The 22625-nt window shown below is 35.3% G+C and overlaps 1 protein-coding gene across 8 annotated transcripts in view; it reads right to left on the minus strand.

The window, feature by feature from the left end:
• The window catches only part of LOC149806369 (mucolipin-3-like), a 133091-nt gene that overhangs the window by 41236 nt on the left and 69230 nt on the right, over nucleotides 1-22625 (minus strand). For all 8 annotated transcript variants that reach the window (XM_089952204.1, XM_089952213.1, XM_089952196.1 and 5 more), the window contains 4 exons: nucleotides 16315-16468; nucleotides 8210-8267; nucleotides 5896-5992; nucleotides 1814-1910 (listed from right to left, as the gene is read on the minus strand). In XM_089952204.1, coding sequence (XP_089808330.1) covers nucleotides 1814-1910; nucleotides 5896-5992; nucleotides 8210-8267; nucleotides 16315-16468 — 406 coding nt within the window. The remainder of the gene's footprint in view (nucleotides 1-1813; nucleotides 1911-5895; nucleotides 5993-8209; nucleotides 8268-16314; nucleotides 16469-22625) is intronic.

Raw genomic sequence — 22625 nt, forward strand, 5'->3', positions numbered from 1 at the left:
TTGTCCATAGCAAGTAGAACTTCTTAAGCCTATGCTGGCATATGATCTGAACTGCACACCATACAAAAGATATAAAAGAGGGGTAGTTGTATTTTTTCACACTGCAATACATAAATAATTCATCTTTTTCTTACAGCATGAAAATCGGTCAGCAATGTTTCTATCTGTAAACATAAGTTTAAAAAGCTTTGTGTTATTTTCATTAGTTTTCAGTACATCATTTCTTTTTCTTCCAACAAAGCCAGCAATAGCTGGAAGAGGTACAAGGGCTGAATGGTGGTGGGGGTGGGGTTAAATGTACACAGATAAATAACAACTAAAGAATGCTATGGAAATAAATGCACGTAACAAAAGAGAATTGTTTTGAGACAATTCACAAGCAAGGTCAGGTTGAACTGACATGAATAATATTGACCCTAAGGACAGCTATTACAATGGCATTACCTATCAAATTATGAATTAGTCAAAAGAAGTGTGAAATATTCATCTGGATGGTGATAGAGAAACATACAGAAACAATGACAGCATAATGTTCCCTATGTTAGAAAATTCCCTAGCATCACTCAAATAGTGAAAAGGCACAAGAGGATATCTATTTGGCTAGGTCTTGAAAGTTTTCTAATGTATGGTGGGTTCTATGGATATTAGTCTTGCTAGGTTTTGAAAAAAGCATGCTTCCTGATTTATGGCTGGGACTTGGCATCAATTTCTCAACCCAAAGAGTGATTTACTTGCTAATCTACTTGCTTCTTCCTTACCCAAGTACAAGCAATCCCCAAAATTTTGATGACTGCATATGCTGAAGAAAATGAGGTACTGTTTGGAATGTAGTTGTAGTTGTTGTAGGGCTTAAAGCCATTTTTCAGCACAAGATAGGCTATACATGGCAGCCAGTATAAATGATGGAGGAAGAACCCCGTAAAGAACCACTGACCCACGAGAAGCTACTGGCAAGCTTTCTCACATACCCACATTGGCTGAATCTGAGACTCGAACCCACACAGACAGAGGTGAGATGGCAGTGATCTGTAACGGTGAGTGCTTTAGACAACTCAGCCACTCAGGAATGAAACTTGTAAAGAATGGACAGAGGGACAGACATCTTAACAATACATTCTACCATATAACAAATGAATAAAATGCAAATGAATTCAGCCAAATTAATGACTGCAATGTGCATCCTGATTTGTTAAACATAAATGCCAATCCCAGGTATAATCATACCGGTAATCATTTATAATATCAATGGCATAAAGCATATCTGGGGTGTAAAAAGCATAATTTATATATTACATGCCAGAATTAAAGAATCAATGAAAAAGATACATTTATTTTTGCTACTAACTTGGTTCTGCAGCTGATCAAATTTTTGTCACAAATGGCAAAGTCCATATGGATTAGAACCAGAATACAAACACACACAAAAAAAGTATAATGGTTTGTCCCAAAAGTGTATGGTTGTAAGGGAAGGTTAAATATCAAAAACTGTTTTTAGGAAATTGTTAGAAACAATAAAACCTTGGAGATATCATGAAAATATCATGATGTTCTATACTTTTTCATACATTCAAATGAAAACATACACTTTAAACAATACCTTGAAAACAATTTCAAATTTACTTTTGACTGAGGTAAACTGACTTGTGTCTGCAGATTTAAGAATGTAAATGATGATTTTATTACTGTGAATATTGGTTTTATTTACTCCAGTAATGTGTCCCTTTTCAAGCTGCAACATTACAATCACCCCTTAAATAATCACCATTATCCTAAAATATTCAAATAAAAGACATTTGCTCCTATTTAAATTTACCTTCATTAAAGAAATCTCCCTTGCATCTGAACTCGGAAAGTGGTGCATCCAGAGTTACAAGCATTTGCCCATCTTTATTACTGTCATCAAATGTGATCTGCCATAAAGAATAAAAATAACATCTAAATATCAATTAATAGCCATCATGGCTCAATGTTTTTCTGCCCATTTTGGTTATTACACTGTGTATTTTGACCAAATGAATTCAATGCAAGTGAAATTATACATTACCTTTAATTACAAATCACTGGAGAATCTATATTACATTAATGTAATTATATTATAATTACAAATAAGTAAATATATTTGAACAACTGCCATTAGAACAAACAATTTAATTTTTTTCTCTTCTAAATTTCATCAAAAATTGAAAATATCCTTAAATTTGAATTGATCCCCTAAAAATGGGAGTTGCAAAGTAGTAAAAAAGACTGCCACCATTTTCTCTGGGGACCAACTAGATATTACACAAAGTATTTTGATGCAAATCACATAGCAATGTAGCAGTTTGATCAGGAAGAGTAGTGATATGAGATATTCAAGATGGCCACCATGTAGGTTATATTGGAAGTCAGACTGGCACCATAAGAAGTCCTCTGCTGAAACACCATGCTGATTCAGCTTTCCAAAAAGGAGTATCAATAACATTTTCAAGATGTCTGCCATGACAGCTAGACTGAATGTCAGATCAACACCATTTTTATTAACACGAAGTACCAACCTAATACTGGAAGAAGCCTTGCATGAAAACTCCATGTTGATATGACCATCTCTTCAAGATGTCCACTGTGGTGGCCATATTGTATGCCCAAATGGACATAGTTTATTTAGGAGCAACTAAACCTTAGGACAATGTGTGTTTATGGCTTCAAGGCAAATCCATGAAGTAGGATGAGTAGTAATGACAAACTTGTCTTATCAAGTGGGTGGATGACTAAAATACAAACAATAGGCCATCCATAAACCTTAATGGTCTATGACCAGTAGGGCAAAATACTTTAAGACAAATTTTGTTTACAAAATTCTGTCTTGCACTGCATTCCTCCGAGGGGCCAAAAGGGCAACAACTCTAAAATAAATTTGCAAGAACAAAGTAATCTCAATAAGTATATCCTCAAATGATGATCACAACGTATACAAAGTTTCACATAGTTTCATTCACACAATTCTTCCATATTCTACATCAGACCTGAAGTTATAAAAAACATAGCTCTAACAAAATTCACAAGAGCTCAGTTATTTGTCAGTACACACATCTGCTTGTAACTGTATTCATCTGAAATCCTGATGATACAAGTCTACATGCATAAAAATGAATCAGAAATATGGTCCCTTGCATGGTAACAATTAGTCCTGCTATGCTGATCCAGTACCTCCGCATCCATATCCATGGACCCTGTGCAAGATCTGGATTGTAAGTCTATCTTCCAAGTTTGATCAAAATCAGATATGAAATATGGCTTCCAGAGTGACTTGAATCTAGCAAATTAGATGCAAGATCTCCATTTTAAATTATGAGAATTGCACACATTCTTCAACACATTTGAAATCTTGTTGATATAAGCCAATCAGATGCAAGATCACCTCATTAATATGCATAGATTTCATTCATTACTGAACTTGTCCAAGATCTTGATGATATAAGCATATATTCCAAGTTTGATCAAAATGGGATTGAAATATGGCCACCAGAGTGGTAACAAGCTTAGACAAACAGACACAATATCATCTGTTTACCCAAGCGACCATGTATTTTTTCCTGCCAACCACACATTTTTTAGGGGAAAAAAATTATAAAATTGTAAGAAGAAAAGAAATGGTAAGAAAACATATTAACAAAGGGATGTAACTATGAGCAAAGTTAAATTTAGGTTTCAAGTGATGCTTATTTTCAAGTTGCTGCCAAACTTAAATCTGTTTGAATGAAAGAACAATTTTTTTTACCTACCTACCTGCCCTAGCCAGTCTCATTTCTTGTGTTCCTGTTGTTAGTCTCAGACATGTTTTATGTTGTACTTAGATATTATTCGAGAGGAAAAATATTTGTTTGGACTTTTCAGTGGAAACAGAAAGTGCTCATTATTTAGACTGTAAAAATGTCTCATCTGCCCAGTATACTGACTAAAGAGTATGTTTCCAAGGATCACCTATTTTTAAGGATGTGCATTAAATTCATTTGTAAAAAACCAGAAATCAGATTATTTTACACCTCTTGATTGTAGCAGTAAAGCTGATACACTTTCATAATCAATGCTGCAGTAAGGAAATAAACAGAGGATAAAATCTCACTGTATTATCCAAATATTAGCTCTTTCATACGCTATGTACTATGATCACATGACTTGTCATTTTGATCCTAACCTGGATGGCAAAATAACACAGGCTTAATCTTAAGTAAAGGAGATGTATAGTTATCAAATCTAATAAGTATGTAAATTCTCTAATGCATGCAAATGCTGCTTAAGATTTCTAATCTGACACAGTGGTATTAAATATTCAAAATTTTACATTTTTTAAATTATTTTTTATAATCTCCAATGCTCCACACATCTTCCATATATTATGCCATGCACTGAGTTAGCATGCTGATGTCATCTGGGCTAACCATTCAAGGCCTAACTGCATTTATGATTCACAAAAGATGGCAAAGAACCTTTTCATTTAGTTCAAACACCTTAGTACTTACTGATCCTGCTAAAATTAACGGAAGCTGGTTCAATTTCTAATTCAATATTTTATTACTCATTAACAACAATTCAAAACAATATCAACTCTATTTCACAAAAAAAGACCCACTGTAAGTTTCATTTCATTTTCTACATATGATTCAACATCAGTTTCTTGGTCCATATGGTCTAGTCTTTTGGCATCAGTTAATTGGTCCATATGGTCTAGTCTTTGGGCATCAGTTTCTTGGTCCATATGGTCTAGTCTTTTGGCATCAGTTACTTGGTCCATATGGTCTAGTCTTTGGGCATCAGTTTCTTGGTCCATATGGTCTAGTCTTTGGGCATCAGTTACTTGGTCCATATGGTCAAATCTTTGGGCATCAGTTTCTTGGTCCATATGGTCTAGTCTTTTGGCATCAGTTACTTGGTCCATATGGTCTAGTCTTTGGACATCAGTTTTTTGGTCCAGCAGCATGCCCACACATTCACAACGTCTCTGGAGTTCTATTCCTAGATGTCTAGTGATTTAGGTACCATATTCATCAGCATGACTCCCAGGATAATGTATGAAAGACTTAACAGACATCAACGAATGAAATACCAAAGGCACTTTTGTATTTTTATGAATAATCAGAATTATTACCTACCCAACACTACCTATCCTGGGTCATATTCAGCTATTCATATATCTTCCCCCAACATCTCTGATACTTATGATCATCTAATTTCTAATCTTTCAATGGTGGCTGTACTCCTTGCAAAAAGTTACATAACTTTCCAACTGTCACACACAATGCATTGAATATTTGTTAACAACAATGTAATTATTGCATTTTATTTGGTATAATCCTGGATTATATGTTAAGTCTGCCAATCCAATCTTTTCTGATTTGCAAACACCATCACCTTTCATTATAACCGTCACCTTTCATTATCATTCATACTAATCAGTTTCTGGACAAGTACGCCAGGTTAGTTTTATGAGCACAAAATCTTTTTTGACAATAATCACTCTAATATACCTGAAGCATGAAAAATCTCCGTTCTATTTCTGCTGTGGGCATTTATTATAACTTGTCAAGTGCAGGATGTTGATAAGCATTCAATTAACAGACTAACAGATTAACCATGAAAAGAATGTAATCTTTCATTTTATTTGATACATCTGACAAAAGACTACTTGTTAAATGTCTTTTTTAAAATACCCAACTCAGGACCACTTGCTAACTGTTATGATAGCAACCTGTGGAATTTTTCATTGCTCTAGCTGATTAGTGATGGCTGGATTTTAGTGTTCCTTCAGCAAAATCACTGTCCTCTGGTTAATTATGAACTCTGAAGATGACAGTGACAAGTGGAGTTAACAAAAAGGTAGACATCAGATTTACAATACCACACTTAATATATACTTACAGTAACATCTACACTGAAACACTGTGGTGGATTCTGTCTCTGATTCATCTCAAGTCGATATGCTTTCAAAGAAAATTCCAGCTCCAATATAAGCAGTCTGAAACAAAGAGCTGCATGCAATTCTTATTTTTTCTAGGCACATTCAATTACACGGTTCTCCCTACAATTTCAAAACAAGGTTTGAAAAAAACCTAGTGGTCAAAAACTGAGGGTGAACCTTCAGATTGTAAGAGTGAAATAAACCATTATCAGGAAAGACTGGCATTCCCCACCTACCCCCAAAAGGAGGTAGAAATATACTTAAATAATCTTAAACACTGTCTACAACAAAAGCAAGCAAGACTTTTCAGCAGTATCTGATTTACCATCAAAATGCCTCAACTTGTCCCAGTGAAGGGTCAAAATTGGCATCACAGATACTAATTTAAATGGCCATTCTAATTCCACCCCCACCCACCCTGTAGCAAATTTCCTACATAACGTCATTTAATCAGCTGTCACTTGACTTCTGTGATCATTGGCCATGTGTTTCTTAACCAAGCAATGTTTCCACAGTGCCTTCCTGTGGAAGTATGCAAATTAAACTTCTTTTGTTTGATGAACAAGGCATGGTATATATAGAGGTATATTACGTGAATCAATGTTTAAACATTTCATATTTTGATTGTACTGACTGCATTCCAGTGAAACTCAAAGGTGTCTGACAAAGCCTGATCCATCAAGACAAGAGCACATGTTAAAACTAAACAATCATAGATTCTGTTTGTGATGAATCTGACTTTATATTTCTGCAAAAGGTTTCTAGTCATTGTTCTCAGACAAAATATGATGAGAATTGAGTCTCATTTCATTCTATTATATACAATATGTAACTTTCATTTAATGTTTTCATATTTTTGTACAACAACATTGGAAAGGGGTGAATTATTGATATCACATGACTACTGAACCTCTGATGTAATTGATACATAGGTTGCAAGATTTGTGTAATCCTGTGACTAGAAATGCAATGGTGAATACCAGGCAAAATTTCATTAGTACTGTAGTTTCATTTCATCTGTCAGTAGATTAAAGACATAATGATTATAATAAGAAAATAAATAATTTTCCTATTGATTTCATGCAAGTGTGACTCAATGTAACATTGTTTAAGTTTGCTAGGCTTGCTTGTAAGCAGCTTCCTTTAATATGCTGTCACTGCATAGTGGTAGCAAATTCCAATCGTCTCTGACCCTACACCCCAACAAAAAGGTCAAAGTATAATCAAAAGTCACAAACAAAAGCAGTCTTTTGATCTCAGTGACTTTAAGCAATGGCTTATGCATCAATTTGTTCAAAGCATGAACATGTTTTCATGTCTAATTATACCAACTGCCATAATACAAATCAGTCATGTTTTTCACAATTGCATGTAAGCTTTCAATTATTAATTTTTATTTAGGAGCTGTTTCTGCTAAATGATAAAAGTGTGTGTGTGTGTCTGTGTGTGTGAAAGATGTATAAATGAGTGCATGTACATAGTTATAATTTTCTTGATTCTGATATGGGTATATTTAAATTTTCAGATTGGCATTATTAAATAACAAGCGGAGTCATCGACTGATAAATGAACACAGCGGTATCTCATAGAGGAAAAGACAACTCCTGCTGTCACTGCCAAGTCAAAAAACCACATAAGGACAAAGCATCCTTATGTGGAACTTCTTTTATTAAATTTTGTTATTTTTCTTTCTGCTAAATAGCTAATAGATAAATGTATCATGGTAGCATACTACTACTGCTAATCATAATAATTGTGAAATAATGACAATAATGATAATACTACTACTAATAATGCTATCTGGTTCATAATAAATAATTTTGTCATAAATGAAGTTTGAGAGCTAAACCTGCCTTCAGAGCTTACCTGTATACAAAGACCACTCTTGCCTTTTTCCCATGGGTTGCTGCTGTGGACAGGTTTCACTGTATTGTAGATCTGTATGGGTTTTTCTAACATTTCTGTTTTTTTAAATCTATCCAGACTTTTTAAAGTTTAGGAGTGCAATTACTAAAAGAAATTGACATTCAAACAGAAAAGTACCAATTTAGCAGTACCTAAATAGAATAACTATGGTACATATAACCAATCCAGCCCAATAACTATGGCAACTCTATCATGAAGTGATGCTTCCCATTAAATGTACAATGGAGATGCAGTGTTTGATGCTGCTTTTGGGGTATGGTACAAACCATGGGTGGTTATACTCTGACATATACAATGGCTGATATGCTTGATTGTAAAGATGTCAATATCTTTAATTATTGTACGTACCTGTCATAATCAATTATGTTTAGATACTGATGGACATCCTCCTCCAGCGATACACAATCTAAAGTAAAAGACAATTTTTTTTAGAATAGTGAGTAGTTTGCTACAAAATATAATACATCCCCACCTTTCCTACATCTAAACCCCTACCCTACAATTGAAATATGTCTGTAGTATATATCAAAAAAAAAAGACAGAACTCCTCTGAAAGTACTCTAGCATGAGTAAAATGGTTGGTCAAATTGCATATTTTGTGATGATCTTGTATACTATATACATTGGTTCACAGGAATCCACTAACATGTGGCTGATATGCCTGATATCACTCACCTGGCTTACTTAATTTAACAGCTTGCCATTTCACTAATCAGGCTTTTGTAGTATTCTAAGAACACAACCTGTGTAAACTATCTCCCAAAGTTTATATCCTGTTGAATTTACCTATATCTTGATAAAATTCTCTCTAAAGGCGGCATAATTAATATGCACAGTTTTTCACACATAATCAGTCTTCCAAGATCCTGAATATATAAACCCACTTAACAAGTTGTATAGAAACTTAATGAGAAATATAGTCTCTCAAAGATTTACATATAACAAGCTTAGCCAATCAGACACAAAGTATCTCTTGTTAATATGCACTAATCTCATTTATTTATGGATCTGTCTATGAGAAAGACAATACAAGCCTTAGGTAGTGCAAAATATGACTTGAATTCAGTCTTAAGAGTAAAACAAGCTTAGCCAAACAGATATAAGATTACTTCGATAAAATGCACTTGTCCAACCTCTTGAAAATGTAAGACTGTTTAACAAGTTTGATTCTGATCTGAACAGCAATATATCTGCTATATTGTTGGCAAGCCAAGCCAATCAGCTGGTAGTTCACATCATTAATATGCATCAATTTCACTCATAATCATACTCAAACAAGATCTTGATGACATAGGCCTATCTACCAAGTTTGATCAAACTACTACTAAATACAATCTGGAGTGGTAAACAATACTGCCATATCAGACCCAAGATCACCTCATATATATGCATACATCTCATTCATAATAAAAATTACCCAACATCTTGACAATATTAGCCCACATGTATTTACCATGTTTGATAAGAAATTGGAACAGAAATAGAATCCAAGCTCAGCCGGTCATATGCAAGACAACCTCAATGATATGCACAGATCTTGCTCATATTAAAAAACATTATACATGTATATCTTAATGACACAAGTTTATTTATGCAGTTTGATAAATAAATTTGCTCAAGCGTTGACCAGAAGCACAGTCACCTCATTAATATGCATGGATCTTGGTCTTAATTGTACTCATCAAAAATCATCAAAATATAAGCCTACTGACCAAGACTGATCAAAACTATATCAGGAATAGTCTCTAGAGCTGCAGTAATAAGCCCAGCCAATCATGTGCAAGATCGTATGTTAATGTAGTGTATGACAAGTCACAGAACTTTGGATGACTGAGCTTGTTACCAACTCTGGAGGCCAGATTTTGGATTCAAATTTGATCAAACTTTAAAATCTGTTTATATCATCAAGATCTTCAGTTAGTACAATAACAATCAAATCCACTCATTCAATCAGGTGAACTTGCATCTTATTTTATGTGCTTCTTACAACTCAGAAGGTGTTTTTTTTTTAAATCCAATTATGATCCAACATAGAATACACGCATATATCATCAAGATCTTGGACAAGTTTAATGATCAGCAAGAGGCATGCATAGTAATGTGAGGTGAAAAGGCATGCATAGTAATGTGAGGTGAAGAGGCATGTATAGTAATGTGAGGTGAAGAGGCATGTATAGTAATGTGAGGTGAAGAGGCATGCATAGCAACATGAGGTGAAGAGACATGCATAGCAATGTGAGGTGAAGAGGCATGTATAGTAATGTGAGGTGAAGAGGCATGTATAGCAACATGAGGTGAAGAGACATGCATAGTAATGCAAGATGAAGAGGCAAGCATAATAACATGAGGTGAAGAGGCATGCATAGTAATGTGAGGTGAAGAGGCATGCACAGTAATGTGAGGAGAAGAGGAATGCATAGTAACGTGAGGTAAAGAGGCATGCATAGTAATGTGAGGTGATCTTGCATCTGATTAGTTGAAATTGTTGCCACTCTGGAAAGCCGTATTTCCCATGCAATTTGGATCAAAGTTAAATATGAGTTTATATCATCAAGCTGAGTAGGATCTACATATATTAGTGACATGATATTGCCTCTGATAGGCCAAGTCTGTCACCACTCTTGAAGACATATTGGATCTGATTTTGATCCAACTTCAAATACAGGCTTAATTTCAAATAAAATTATAATAAATGCATGTAAAATAATTTTAATTGTCAATAATTTTTATTTCAATGCAACATTCTGCAAATTTAACAACTGTGATTTATCCAATATTTTGGTCATAAAAAAATATCTTTTTTGCCTGGATAATTTTTCTGCTAAGGAAAATTATCTTTGTTTTTGAAAACATCTTGACCAGATCATTAATATCTCTTTTTTGTATTGATGCACCTGGCAAGTTCAATGCAGATAAAGTGGACCTATTAAACAAGTTTGCTTTATATTTTTTCTTACCAACAAGGAACTCTTAAATGATAAAACTTCATATAAATACCACCCTACCCTTTTTTAACAAAATTATTTCCAATTCAAAAGACTATTTAGAGAGATTTTGTACATAAGATTTCTTGATGATTTCCACTGTTAACATTTCATTTAGCATGATTCTACATATGTTATGGTAAAGGAAACAGCTCCATTGGTTGTATATTGCAGTTGGAACCACACTAGTTGAATATAAAAACTGTCAGCAAAATGACCGACAGGTCATCCAAGTTCAAGGATTTGTGATGCCTGTCATTTACTTGCTATCAGATATGCACCAGATTTCTTTTCTGGTTTTGATGCTTTACAGCATAGCAAAAACAGTAGGTTATTTAGTGCCCCGGAAATTGGAGTAAAGTGTCTTGCCCAAGGACACACCACAGTAACTGATCCTGGTCCAGTGGTAGGATTTGAACCTGCACCCTTTTAGTTGTAAGACCAGCATGTTAACCACTCAGCCACCATGGCCCCTATTAGCTTTTGTCCTCATATTTATGTTTTATGAACAGCAAGTATAGCATATTTTATGAACACTAAGTATAACATGTTTTATGAACACCAAGTATAGCATATTTTATGAACACCAAGTATAGCAGTACTATGAACACCAATCATAGCAGTACTATGAGCACCAATCATAACAGTACTATGAACACCAAGCATAACAGTACTATGAACACCAATCATAGCAGTACCATAAACACCAATCATAGCAGTACCATGATCACCAAGCATAGCAGTACTATGTACACCAAGCACAGCAGTACCATGAACTCCAAGCATAGAAGTACTATGAACACCAAGCATAACAGTACTATGTACACCAAGCACAGCAGTACTTGAAATGAATGTCTTAAAGAGAATAGTGAAAAACTGTGTTGGTACATTCTTGGATTTAAATTACTACCCCAGGGATTAAACAACTAAATACTATTATGTCACACAAATTGGATACCTCACGATGATGTCATACATACAATTACAATGCTATCATTTTACATTATCCACAGCCCACAAAGCATACATGACTACACATTTTGCAGACTTTTCCTGACTATAATCTTGTCTTGTGACTATTGCATTTTCTTTACTGGGAGGAATTCGTCATGATCTTCTTGCCCCACCTGTTATTAAGTATTACACTCTAATCATAATCATTAAATAGTCAAAACAGGACTAAAACAATTTTCAAGGTGGAATTATTTATCAATTAAATCTTTTTGATGATTATATATATAGGTAGTATGGTCATGATTTGTTAGTATGAGTAAAACATCTCTTAATTTACATTCCAGTCTGAATTAGGGGTGGGGAGGGATAGGTAGTCTTTAAAAAGTGTCAATGATGCCAGGAAATTTTATATACTTTTGACAATTATTTCTAATTTTGAAAATATGGTATCTGGAAAATTAAAGGGTCTGGATATTTAGATTAATCAAAGGGAATTTATATCATGAAAACAAACTTGGACTTGACAATAAAATGTTTATTATCAAATTTAATTTTCAAGAAAAAATATAATAAATTTATGTTAAAGTATTTTTTCCTACATAGAGAGTCTCCTTTTTCCTCTGCAAATCTTTTATTTAGTTACAAAGTAAAAACCTTTATCACTGACCTTAATCTAAATACTTTAACATTAATCATCAGTGTGTATGCATGGTAGACATAAGGGCACACACATTAATTCAAAATTAACTGCTTTTTTCAGCTTCCACCAACGTGGTAGGTTTAATGGTTTATAAAACTTAATATTCATCACAAAAAAATCTATAATTGTTTAGAGAAAAAAACGACTTTATCTTTACCTTATCTAGATGGGCTTAGAGTATGGCCATGCATCCATTGTGATTTATGCGTTATGCATCTGTCAACACCTGCCACTTTCAACTTCATTTTTAAACAACAAAATCAATGGATAAATTTCAAATAAATTTGGCAGAGAGAATCCTGGCATAAAGGCCTTTAATGTGTAATACAAATAATAGTATCTACCATAAAACATGGCTACTTTTACTAAATATATTAAATCTTTAAACAACTTCTAAAAATCTGAACAGAATTAGACCAAATTAAACAAATAGTATCCAAACAAGGGTTTTCAATTTGTCCATGTACACTGATCTGTTATCAAATATTACCACTATTAAAAACAAAACAATTTAAATGACTTCATCTCAAACTAATCTGACAATTACCTCAAATTTGACAGTGCATGTAAGACTTAAATTGTATGCAAATAATGTGATTCTGCCATTCAATCTGGCAATCATTACTTAAAATAGAAAAACCTTTTAATAACTATTTTTCAATGAAGCTCAGGAGAATCTGACCTAATTTGACAAAACGTATTCATGCATGAAGCTTTCAAGTTTATAAAATTATGATGATCTACCTTAAAATATGGCCACCATTAATGAAAAAAATGAAAACATTAAACTGACAGCTTCTCAAAATCCATCGAACAGAATTTGACCAAGTTTGACATAAAGTATCATGGCATGAAGAGCTTTCGATATTTTAATATTGATACTCATCTGCCATCACATATGGCCTTCTTTATCAAAGATCTAAACACTTCTCAAATACTGCTTATAAGAATTTGATCAAATTTGACTGAAATTGTTCTTGCATAAAGAGCTTTCAAGCTTCTGAAAAATGATGCTGATTTTCCATGACCACCATAATTAAAGCTTGAAAAAATGTACATGCCTTCTTAAAAAAGCAATAAACAGCAAATTTGACCGAAACATCAATATTTTTTACCAATTATTCAAATCCACTATTACATATGGCTGCAGTTACTAAACTGTTAAAAACAGTTTAATCACTTCTACTCAAAAACAGCTTTTAAAGAAATTTAACTCATTCTGCCCCAGAGATTTTTGTCGTTTTCGCCTGAAATGCGCGTAGGAAAGACATTTGGGGGGCTTTTAATTTCTCAATACATAATAATACATCGGCTTTCAACCGATTTTCCATGAGTCTAATGCCTAGCTGTATTAGAAACATCATTTTCCATTTGAAATTTTGCTTGCGCAGGAGCAGAAGGGTAAAAGTCGGAGGTTTTTTTTTTTCCTTAATGGACCCATCATTTTCGTATGGAGACCGCTCTTTATTCCAAATGCCCACCTTATCCTAGTTTTTGCAAAGGTTCACCAGTCTGTGTGCAGTTCAGACCGGTCTGCCTTAGATCCGAGGCCAAAAGGTCTAAAATTCAGACACAAAATCACATTCCGACCACAAGCAAATTTGGGGTGGAAAAAAAAAAAAACAGGTCCAAAAAATTAGGTCTTTTCCTCTGTATTTTGTAGTGCAACAAGAACTTCCAGATTATTTGGTATCATTTTAGAGCTATATCTGTCTGCTTTTTTGTAATACCAACTATGTTAGTGTATCTTAAATGACCTTGATGCGGCAGAGCTCGGAAATAGGGTACAGCCTCATCATGTCTACAGACGGGATTGGGGCCGAATCAGTTAACCAAACATTACAGAAAGTATTCTGGAACAAAGTGCTTCAAGTTTATATAAATAATGCCGATCTGTAATTAAATATGCCAGATGTTACTAACAATAGACAAACCTTTAAATGACTTTATCTAAAAAATCACGCCACGGAATTTGACCTAATTTGGCACATGGCATCCAATTTCAAAGGTCATTAAATTTTATGCAAACGGAAGGCCAGAGCCTGAATGTCGAGCCATAACCAAAGCACTTCTGTGAAATGTGTGACACAAGGTCACAAGGTTGAGCAATCATGTTGCAGAATCAACTGTCTAAGCTACTGTCTAATGATTCATCCCAAGTATGTAGAAAACCTCTCAAGAGGTTTAGGAAAAAAATAAATGGAAAAACCTAAGCAAAACCTCAACACACACATTCTATTACTGCTAGCCTAAGGTCAAACAACTATCTCATTTAACACCAGTGAATTATCTTAGCTTCAAAATGATTCATTCCAAGCATGAACAAATTTTATAAAGTAGCCAATGAAGAAAAGCAACTGAACATCCCTCCAGGTAATGCAAATTTTCTCTGATTCTAACACAACCCTTGCTTAACAAGGTATTTACCATCAAATATTGCTAAAGACAAAACTAAAGAAACATTAACACATTATTTTGTATTACATATATTCATTCAAATAGCATTCAGATAGCATTCTAATGACCAAAATATCTTGACAAACTGGTCTTCCATTTGGCCATTAGGTAGATGTCTACCAGGTGAACAATCTCACACCCACTTGGGCTTCATATTTTCCTTTAGAATTATAAAAATGCTACTTCATCTGCATGATACCTAAAACTTGCATAAAGTCTATGAATTTATGACCATACCAATCTAAAGCCACATTATAAACCCTTTGTTTCTCTAAGTCATCTAATAAAAAATTACAGACCTTTGTTTCCATAAAAAATTAAGTTTTATGACCCAGTACACCTACTGACCTCTGCTTCACATCAATGTGAGATTTACTGTTTCAAGAAACCTAATACTGACCTCAATAAAGGTCGGTGACTGTCTAACAGTGTGGGGTCAAGATTGCTTACAATATCGGTGCTTTGTGCAAGGTTGACAATGGAATATATTGTAAATGCAAATTTTAAATTTGTAGCAGATTCTTAAAGATCACACAGTGCAATTTGCAAATTGCATGGATTGTAAAAGGGTGCACAACAATGACACTGCTACTGGGCTGTAAACCAACTGTCCGATTGGAAAATGTGAAAAGGAACACCTACTAATTTTGAAAATTCATTTTATAGTACTTGACAAAAATCTTGCTATTTGCAAAAAAGATGTTTTTGTGGTGAAAATTTCATGACAATCTGATTGACCCCAAATATGTAGGCAGCTGATGCAATAAGGCAATCATTTACCCTAGCTACGTGACTGAGTTGGCCTGAAGTTGTATGATAGCAAGAGGTCAATTAAATGTACACAGTTTACAGGCTGAAAGTTCACAAAGTCAAAATGTACTAGCAATCAGAAAACCTCTAATCTTGACTATGATGCCATGACCAAAGGTGTGATCTGACACATCAGTACTCATATGATGAAAGCAAGAAAGATTAGACAATAATGACAATGTAAATTTGATAAGATATCATCTACTGTACTTGTCCAAGATTTGGCTCATAGTCAAATAAACAGACACACAGATATACTTCTGGGTATGCTCACGTCTATTGATTTTGGGTCTATGGAGTATGTCTAATTATCAAATATTGTACCATCAGGTTAATAAATACTCATGTCTATTAATTTTGGAGTCTATGGAATATGTATCATCGTCTAATACTGTACCATCAGTGTATACTCATGTCTATTGATTTTGGGTTCATGGAGTATGTATCAATGTCTAATACTGTAACATCAGGGTAGTCTCATGTCTATAAATTCTGGTGTATATGGAATATGTACCATTGTCTAATATTGCACATCAGGGTATACTCACGTTTATTGATTTTGGGGTCTATGGAGTATGTATCATTGTCAAATATTGTACCATTCTTGTACTCAGTCAGACACATTGAAATACTTCTCTGTGTTCCATTTTCATCCTTGGGTAGACGTAGTGAGCCAATAGCAAAGGTGTCAGTCTTGTTATGCTATTTAACAAAAAAAAGATTGAAAAGATATTCAATTATTATCTTCAAGGCAGCTGAAATACTAAAAACACAAATTATTATAGTGAACTGATTGCAGTACTGTACTGATGCCAAGTGTAATTCAGTGACAATGTAATTATGGCACTTACTGTACTACACTCAGCAATTTAGATCATGCTGCACAATTACACTCAACATAACAGGCACAAATTGGGCATCCATCTGGCTAATCTGCGTAGTGATTCATGTATTTAACACTTTCCTTAATGGACTCACAGCTGGTAGTAACTCAACCTGTTGTAACTGAATCAAACACTCCACAGTAGAAGCAGCATGTAATTCACTATACCTCATCAATGATATCTGGATATAATACAGTGTAGTGGGTGAAGCAACTGCACAGGCTGTGAAGGCTAATACAGTGAATGGACAATTTTGTCTAAGTGTCCACTGAGGTGGAAGAAACTGAACATAAAGTACTGATGTTCATTTGCATCATTTTCATTAAGGACCAACAAGATACCATATGAGGTCTTCTGATAAAAATCCAGACTCAAATTGTAGGCTTTGGGGGGGGGGGGGAGCAAAACTAATTTTAATTAATGCAGTACAGCATGCACCCACTATAGCACGCTCTGTTATAACATGAATTCTGATATAACCTGGTCATAGTGTGGCTCCCGAAATTTCATATACATGTATTTTTCTTGTACACGAAAAAAAAAAATTCTTTCTTAAAAGTACAACAAAAAAACATTACAAGTTTATTATCATTTTGGGGAAGAGATCCGTTTGAATAATACAAGACGATCGTGGTGTGGCTCCTGCAATTTTACATGTATTTTTCTTGTACATGAAAAAGTAGTTTTTTCTTCTTAAAAGTACGAAAAATAACATGTAAAAAGTTTATTAAGGATCGCATCGGGCTTTGCCAACTTGGATTTTTTTCCTTACTGGTGGCAAAATATACCATCTGGCAATTTTTTTTTTACTGGTGACATTGCTGGCATTGTTAAACTTGTATATACAACCATTGGTTTGGAGTGGATAAATTCAGAGGTCCCAAGAAGGAAGCCGCAAACTGGATATAAAATGCACTGAAATTTATCTATTGTTACATAAACGAATTCTTTGACCATAATGACAAACCATCTAAACAGTGCATTGTTATATCATAATCCACTTATTTTGACATCTAGCATGAGTACTGTATGTTGAAAGATATCCGCTTTTTTGTTGACATTTCTGGTAATGGAGATCAACCGGATGAGGCATTATCTTGTAATCTATCTTTCATTGGATTTTTGACCGCTCACTAGTAATTAATATAGTTACAAAGACTGACATTTGTATGTGGATGGTGGGTAAAATTCCTCTTCTTTTCAGTCAGAATTAAATCCTTCAGATCACCCCTTTGTTAAATTTCTGAAGCATGCATGGAAGGCAGTATCACGTTGCTACCACAAATGTAAAAAAAAAAAAAAAAAAAAAAAAAAAAAATAGAACCTACACATCTTACTGGTTTATTCAATAGGCAGGGAGGAACAGTAACTTGAATAAACCAAATGATGGCCAATACCTTTTTAAAAATGTACCCAGATAAAATAGTTTGCAGAAATTTCAAAGGAAACAGATTACCTTTGAAGCATTGATTATTATGAAAACATACTCAGCAAATGGGAAAAAACACAATTATGCAATGCAATTATTTGATGTTGCCGCCACAATATGAAATGGGCATTTGTTTGGTTCTCCAAAGCTGTCCTTTAGCAATGACTTAAATAATGCATGCACCCTTCATTAAAGAAAGCCGACTACAATCTTCAATAAAAAAAAACAACTTTTCTTCAAAGGAAGTCAGTACCAAACTTAAACAAAAGTAATGGAATCTGATGGATTTTTGCATTTTCCAACATGACTGGAACACACTAAATGTGCTGTGAAAGTTTCCCTTTTGCAGGGAAAGAGTTTATGCTTACAAATGCTACCAACGGCAGCTTAAAATACTAACTTCTACCGACTTGGGCCATACTGAAAAGTAGATGTGCTTCATCATTCGTTATGTGATTGTGCTATGTTTTTCCACTGAATTCAGACCAATATGACCTGTGACAAACTTACTGAATATTTTAAATCTGTGTGAGTGCATATTTTCGATGGAATCGCTTGTATTGTGGATTCAATGTACATGATGAGATTCACGGGTGAGTACACGGTGTTGATACTCTATTCATGCTATACATTAAACATGTATATATAAACAGTATTCACGTATATATACCAATTCATGGTTCTCTATATAAAGTAAACTATTATATATGCCTTCTCTGTTTTCACTACAGGCGTATTTCTCATTTAATATGCATCAATTTAAGATGGTAACTGTGCCGATGAAGCACATACTTTACTGCCCACATTTATTACCTACACCCCACACACACACATTTTTTGAGGTACATGCATCATTTTCTTCAGCTAACTGATCTGATTGCTTATAACACAGTTCGGTCTATAACACGGTCGGGTTCTATGGCTCCCACCTACCGTGTTATAGCAGGGTCACACTGTACTTACCTACGACTATTGTTTAGCTTTTTTGTGCCGAAATAATGCACTGTCCATCTGATGTGCATATATTCTCCCTTAAAGCGAAGAACTGTCAGTATGATGCACTTCCTTGTGCAACTTGCCTTGTGTTTGGTATGTTATGTGCATAACAAGCATCATCTTTTTCATATATGACTATTATATCAGGACATCAGAGCAGGGTGGGAGGAGGGCATCTGACAATAGCTACGAGTAAGTATGGCATAATTCAAATTAGTTTCACACATTGACAAAAAAAAAACCAACATTTTAATTGCAGTAATTGCTTACTCATAGCTATTGTTTTGCTGAATTTGTCAGTAAGGAAGGTTGGCTGATGCTCTGTTAAACTGATTTTAAAAAAAATGAGAAAATGGAAAGTATTTACCGTTGGTGGAGAAATCCATGCAATGGAATGCTGGTATTTCTTGGGGCCACAAGTTGTGCCATAATGATGAGTGCCAGAGAAAATATGCATCAGTCAAGAGACTGGAGTGGGGTTCCGGTGTATGCATGGGGTCCACAATCATGAATCTGTCCTGATTCATCTACCACTGCAAGTGGTGATGCAATGCTGGTCCTAGAATGATCAGTGTTGATAGGGAATTTTTGTGAGGTTTCCACCTTACAAGATGGAGGAACTGTAGAGGTTGCACATGAAGACATCCTAATGAAACCAAGTCAGCAGTGGTATTCAAGGTTCCCAGAAGGGAAAGATACAAGAAATATTTGATCATAGTGTCTCCATCAGAGCCAGGAATTGATCCATCCGATCCAGTGGAACTCTAAGTTCTGGTTTGTGAGGAAATTCATCCCTGTGTATATGTCTTGTGAGTTCCAATTTCTCAAGGTAGGGCAAAAGGCCCAACTGAGTTACCAAGGATCAACAGAGTTACAGATCCTGATGAAGGGACTGGATTTGAACATTGTGGATCAGCCAATCATCAAAATACTGCAGAAGTGGTACCCCACTACTATTCCCATAACTCGCTTGAAAGCTCTGGGTGGAGAAGAAATTCCAAATGGTAGGACCAGAATTGAAAAACTTCCTATCTAAGCTCAACTGGAGATATCTGCAACAAGGAGGAAATATAGGGACATGTAGATAGGCATCCTAAAGGTTATGGGTGACTGCACAATCAGATGGTCAAAGCATATTCTGGGCTGAAGGGGCTGAAAGGGTCTTCCAGGAGAAACCGGTTTAAATGGGAGAGGTTGATTATAATATGAAACTTTACACTTTTCTTGGTAACCAGAAAGATATGGGTGTATAAGCCTAGTCAGTGATCATTCAAGACCCTCTCAACTGCCCCTTTCTGTAGAAGTGCAATTACTCTCTCAGTGTCAGCAGAGTGGATTGGTGAGGAAAGATGGGGGTCCTGGATAGAGAACGGGATTCCCAAAACTGGAGTTGGTATCCCTCGTTCACTACTGAAAGGACCCAACCATCATCCGTGATGCTTGACCTGACCTTGGAAAAAGAGGCCTAGGCAAGTTCTGATGGGAATGCCTGGGAGAGGAATGTGCAACTGGAGATGACTCAAGTCTCCAAGGCTGTCACCCACCCCATCCTTTGGAAAAAGAAGGGGTCAGTGAAAACTGTCTCCTTCCTTTCCAGGTTCATTGGGCACGTCTGTTTTTCAGTTTCTGGGAGCCAGAAGAACAAGGAGGAGGAGGAGGTCCATTTTGAGGATGCATATTGGACTGGGGTTGTGTCTGCTTGAAGAGTTTGACAGAAGGCCCTTGAAGGTGATTCACATCGATATGCTTCCTGGCCAATTGCGATGGGCCAGGAGTGGCTATGAAATACCTATGTTGATGATCCAACAAGTCATGAAATGCTACAGTAGGAATGAGGCTTCCAAACAGACTCTCAGCTTCAACCAGAGCTGCCCTAAGGAGGTCTTTACTATGATCAATTAGTACCTTTGAGGAGTCTAAAGCAAGTAGATGGTGGATGTTAAGAAGTTCTGCCGACAAAGCCAGAGAAACAAAGTGCATGCCAAGATGTCTTGGTCACAGCTTCCAGCACTTGTTGAAGGGCAGCTAGGTTCAAGGAGGCCTCTCTCAGCATACAAAAAGAAGCTGCTGAGAAGAGGTCGGTATGTGAAATACCTGCCTTGGCCACACCAGCATCAAACTGGGGAGGTCATGTGGGCCACTTTGGGAATGTACCATATAGTTGGCAGAAGAGACCATGGGTTGTAATGTTGAGGAGGGAATGTTTGACCCATCATAAACCTCTCAAAAATTTCATCAATGACTGAAGAATGAGGATAGAGAGGGAGGCCTGGTTGAGGTCGAGCTGCCAAGATCTTTTCCAGACTGGGGAGGATCTTTTTGGACTTTGTGATAGGTTTTGGGTATAAGTCAGGTGTAAGAGGCAATAGACTTCATTCATCACCTTTTCAAAAGACCATACTTCATCTTCCACATCTAACAAAGATGTTTGACATAAGAGCAAGCATCACTTGTGCTTCCTCCATGTCAGACTCATTAGTCTACTAGAATCAAGATAACATCATTGAGGACACTCAGTTGAAAAGTGTGTTGGTATCACCATGTCCCTAAGAGGTGAAGAGGTATAGAAACTCTCTGCACTAAGTCCTATACTGCAACATGGTGAGTAGGGGCTGAAGGAGTGGCATGAGCTGGAGAGAGATGCCTGTCAGTCCTGAAGAAATTGTGGCTCTAGCCTTCTGAATTGTTTCTTTTTACATCCCAAAAGAGCATTTCATGAATTTGGTTAATTATCACTTCTTCTACACTACTTGGAACATTTTAGTGATACTGTGTATGCTAGGTATGTGGTAGGTTAATACATAAATGTTTGACTTATTTTCCTCTGGCCCATTTATCAACACATTTGTTAAAAAAATGTGTGAAGGGAGATATAAAGAATTCAGCTTGTTTCTTTAACAATTATGCGACCATATACAATATTACTGCTGGACATTTACAGATGTGTACAAATGATCATTTTGAGAAGGAGGAATTCATAAAAGAAAAAATGTTCAGAAGAACATGACTGAAATCAGGAATATACTTGTCTGTGATGGTTAGTCTTGTGCTTCAAGAATGGTTTGAAGACTGACTGCATATTTCCTGTACACATGATTATCTAAAAAAGATGTACCAATTAACCGGCCATGCTCATAATTGGGCCAATTATTAGAACAATTGGTATAATCGGTATCGGCAGAAATAATCAGTGCCGATGTAAACAAATTTCCAAAATTTAAATTCAATCATAACATTCATCTTCACATGGCTTGAATTTTAAATCAGAATTAAATAGTGGAAATTAAGGAACAAACATTTGATTTGGGGGTTAATTGAAAGACAATATATTCTTAGAAGTAAATACCTTTTAACGAGCTTGCTGTAAACTACTGCTAATTGTCTGCAAACAACAAATTAATACCATTCATGCATTCATCCCAGTCACAGCAGCCAACCAGCCAATGAGGCCTTGTGTAGCTGTTGAACTTCCAGCATACACATTAGCAGATAGCTAGGCAGATTAGATAGGTAGTGAAATTTCCAACTACTACAAAACTATGACTCAATA

The sequence above is a fragment of the Sinohyriopsis cumingii genome, chromosome 1 (assembly GCF_028554795.1).
Source record: "Sinohyriopsis cumingii isolate HCF-2022 chromosome 1, ASM2855479v2, whole genome shotgun sequence".
Taxonomy (NCBI): Eukaryota; Metazoa; Mollusca; class Bivalvia; order Unionida; family Unionidae; genus Sinohyriopsis; species Sinohyriopsis cumingii.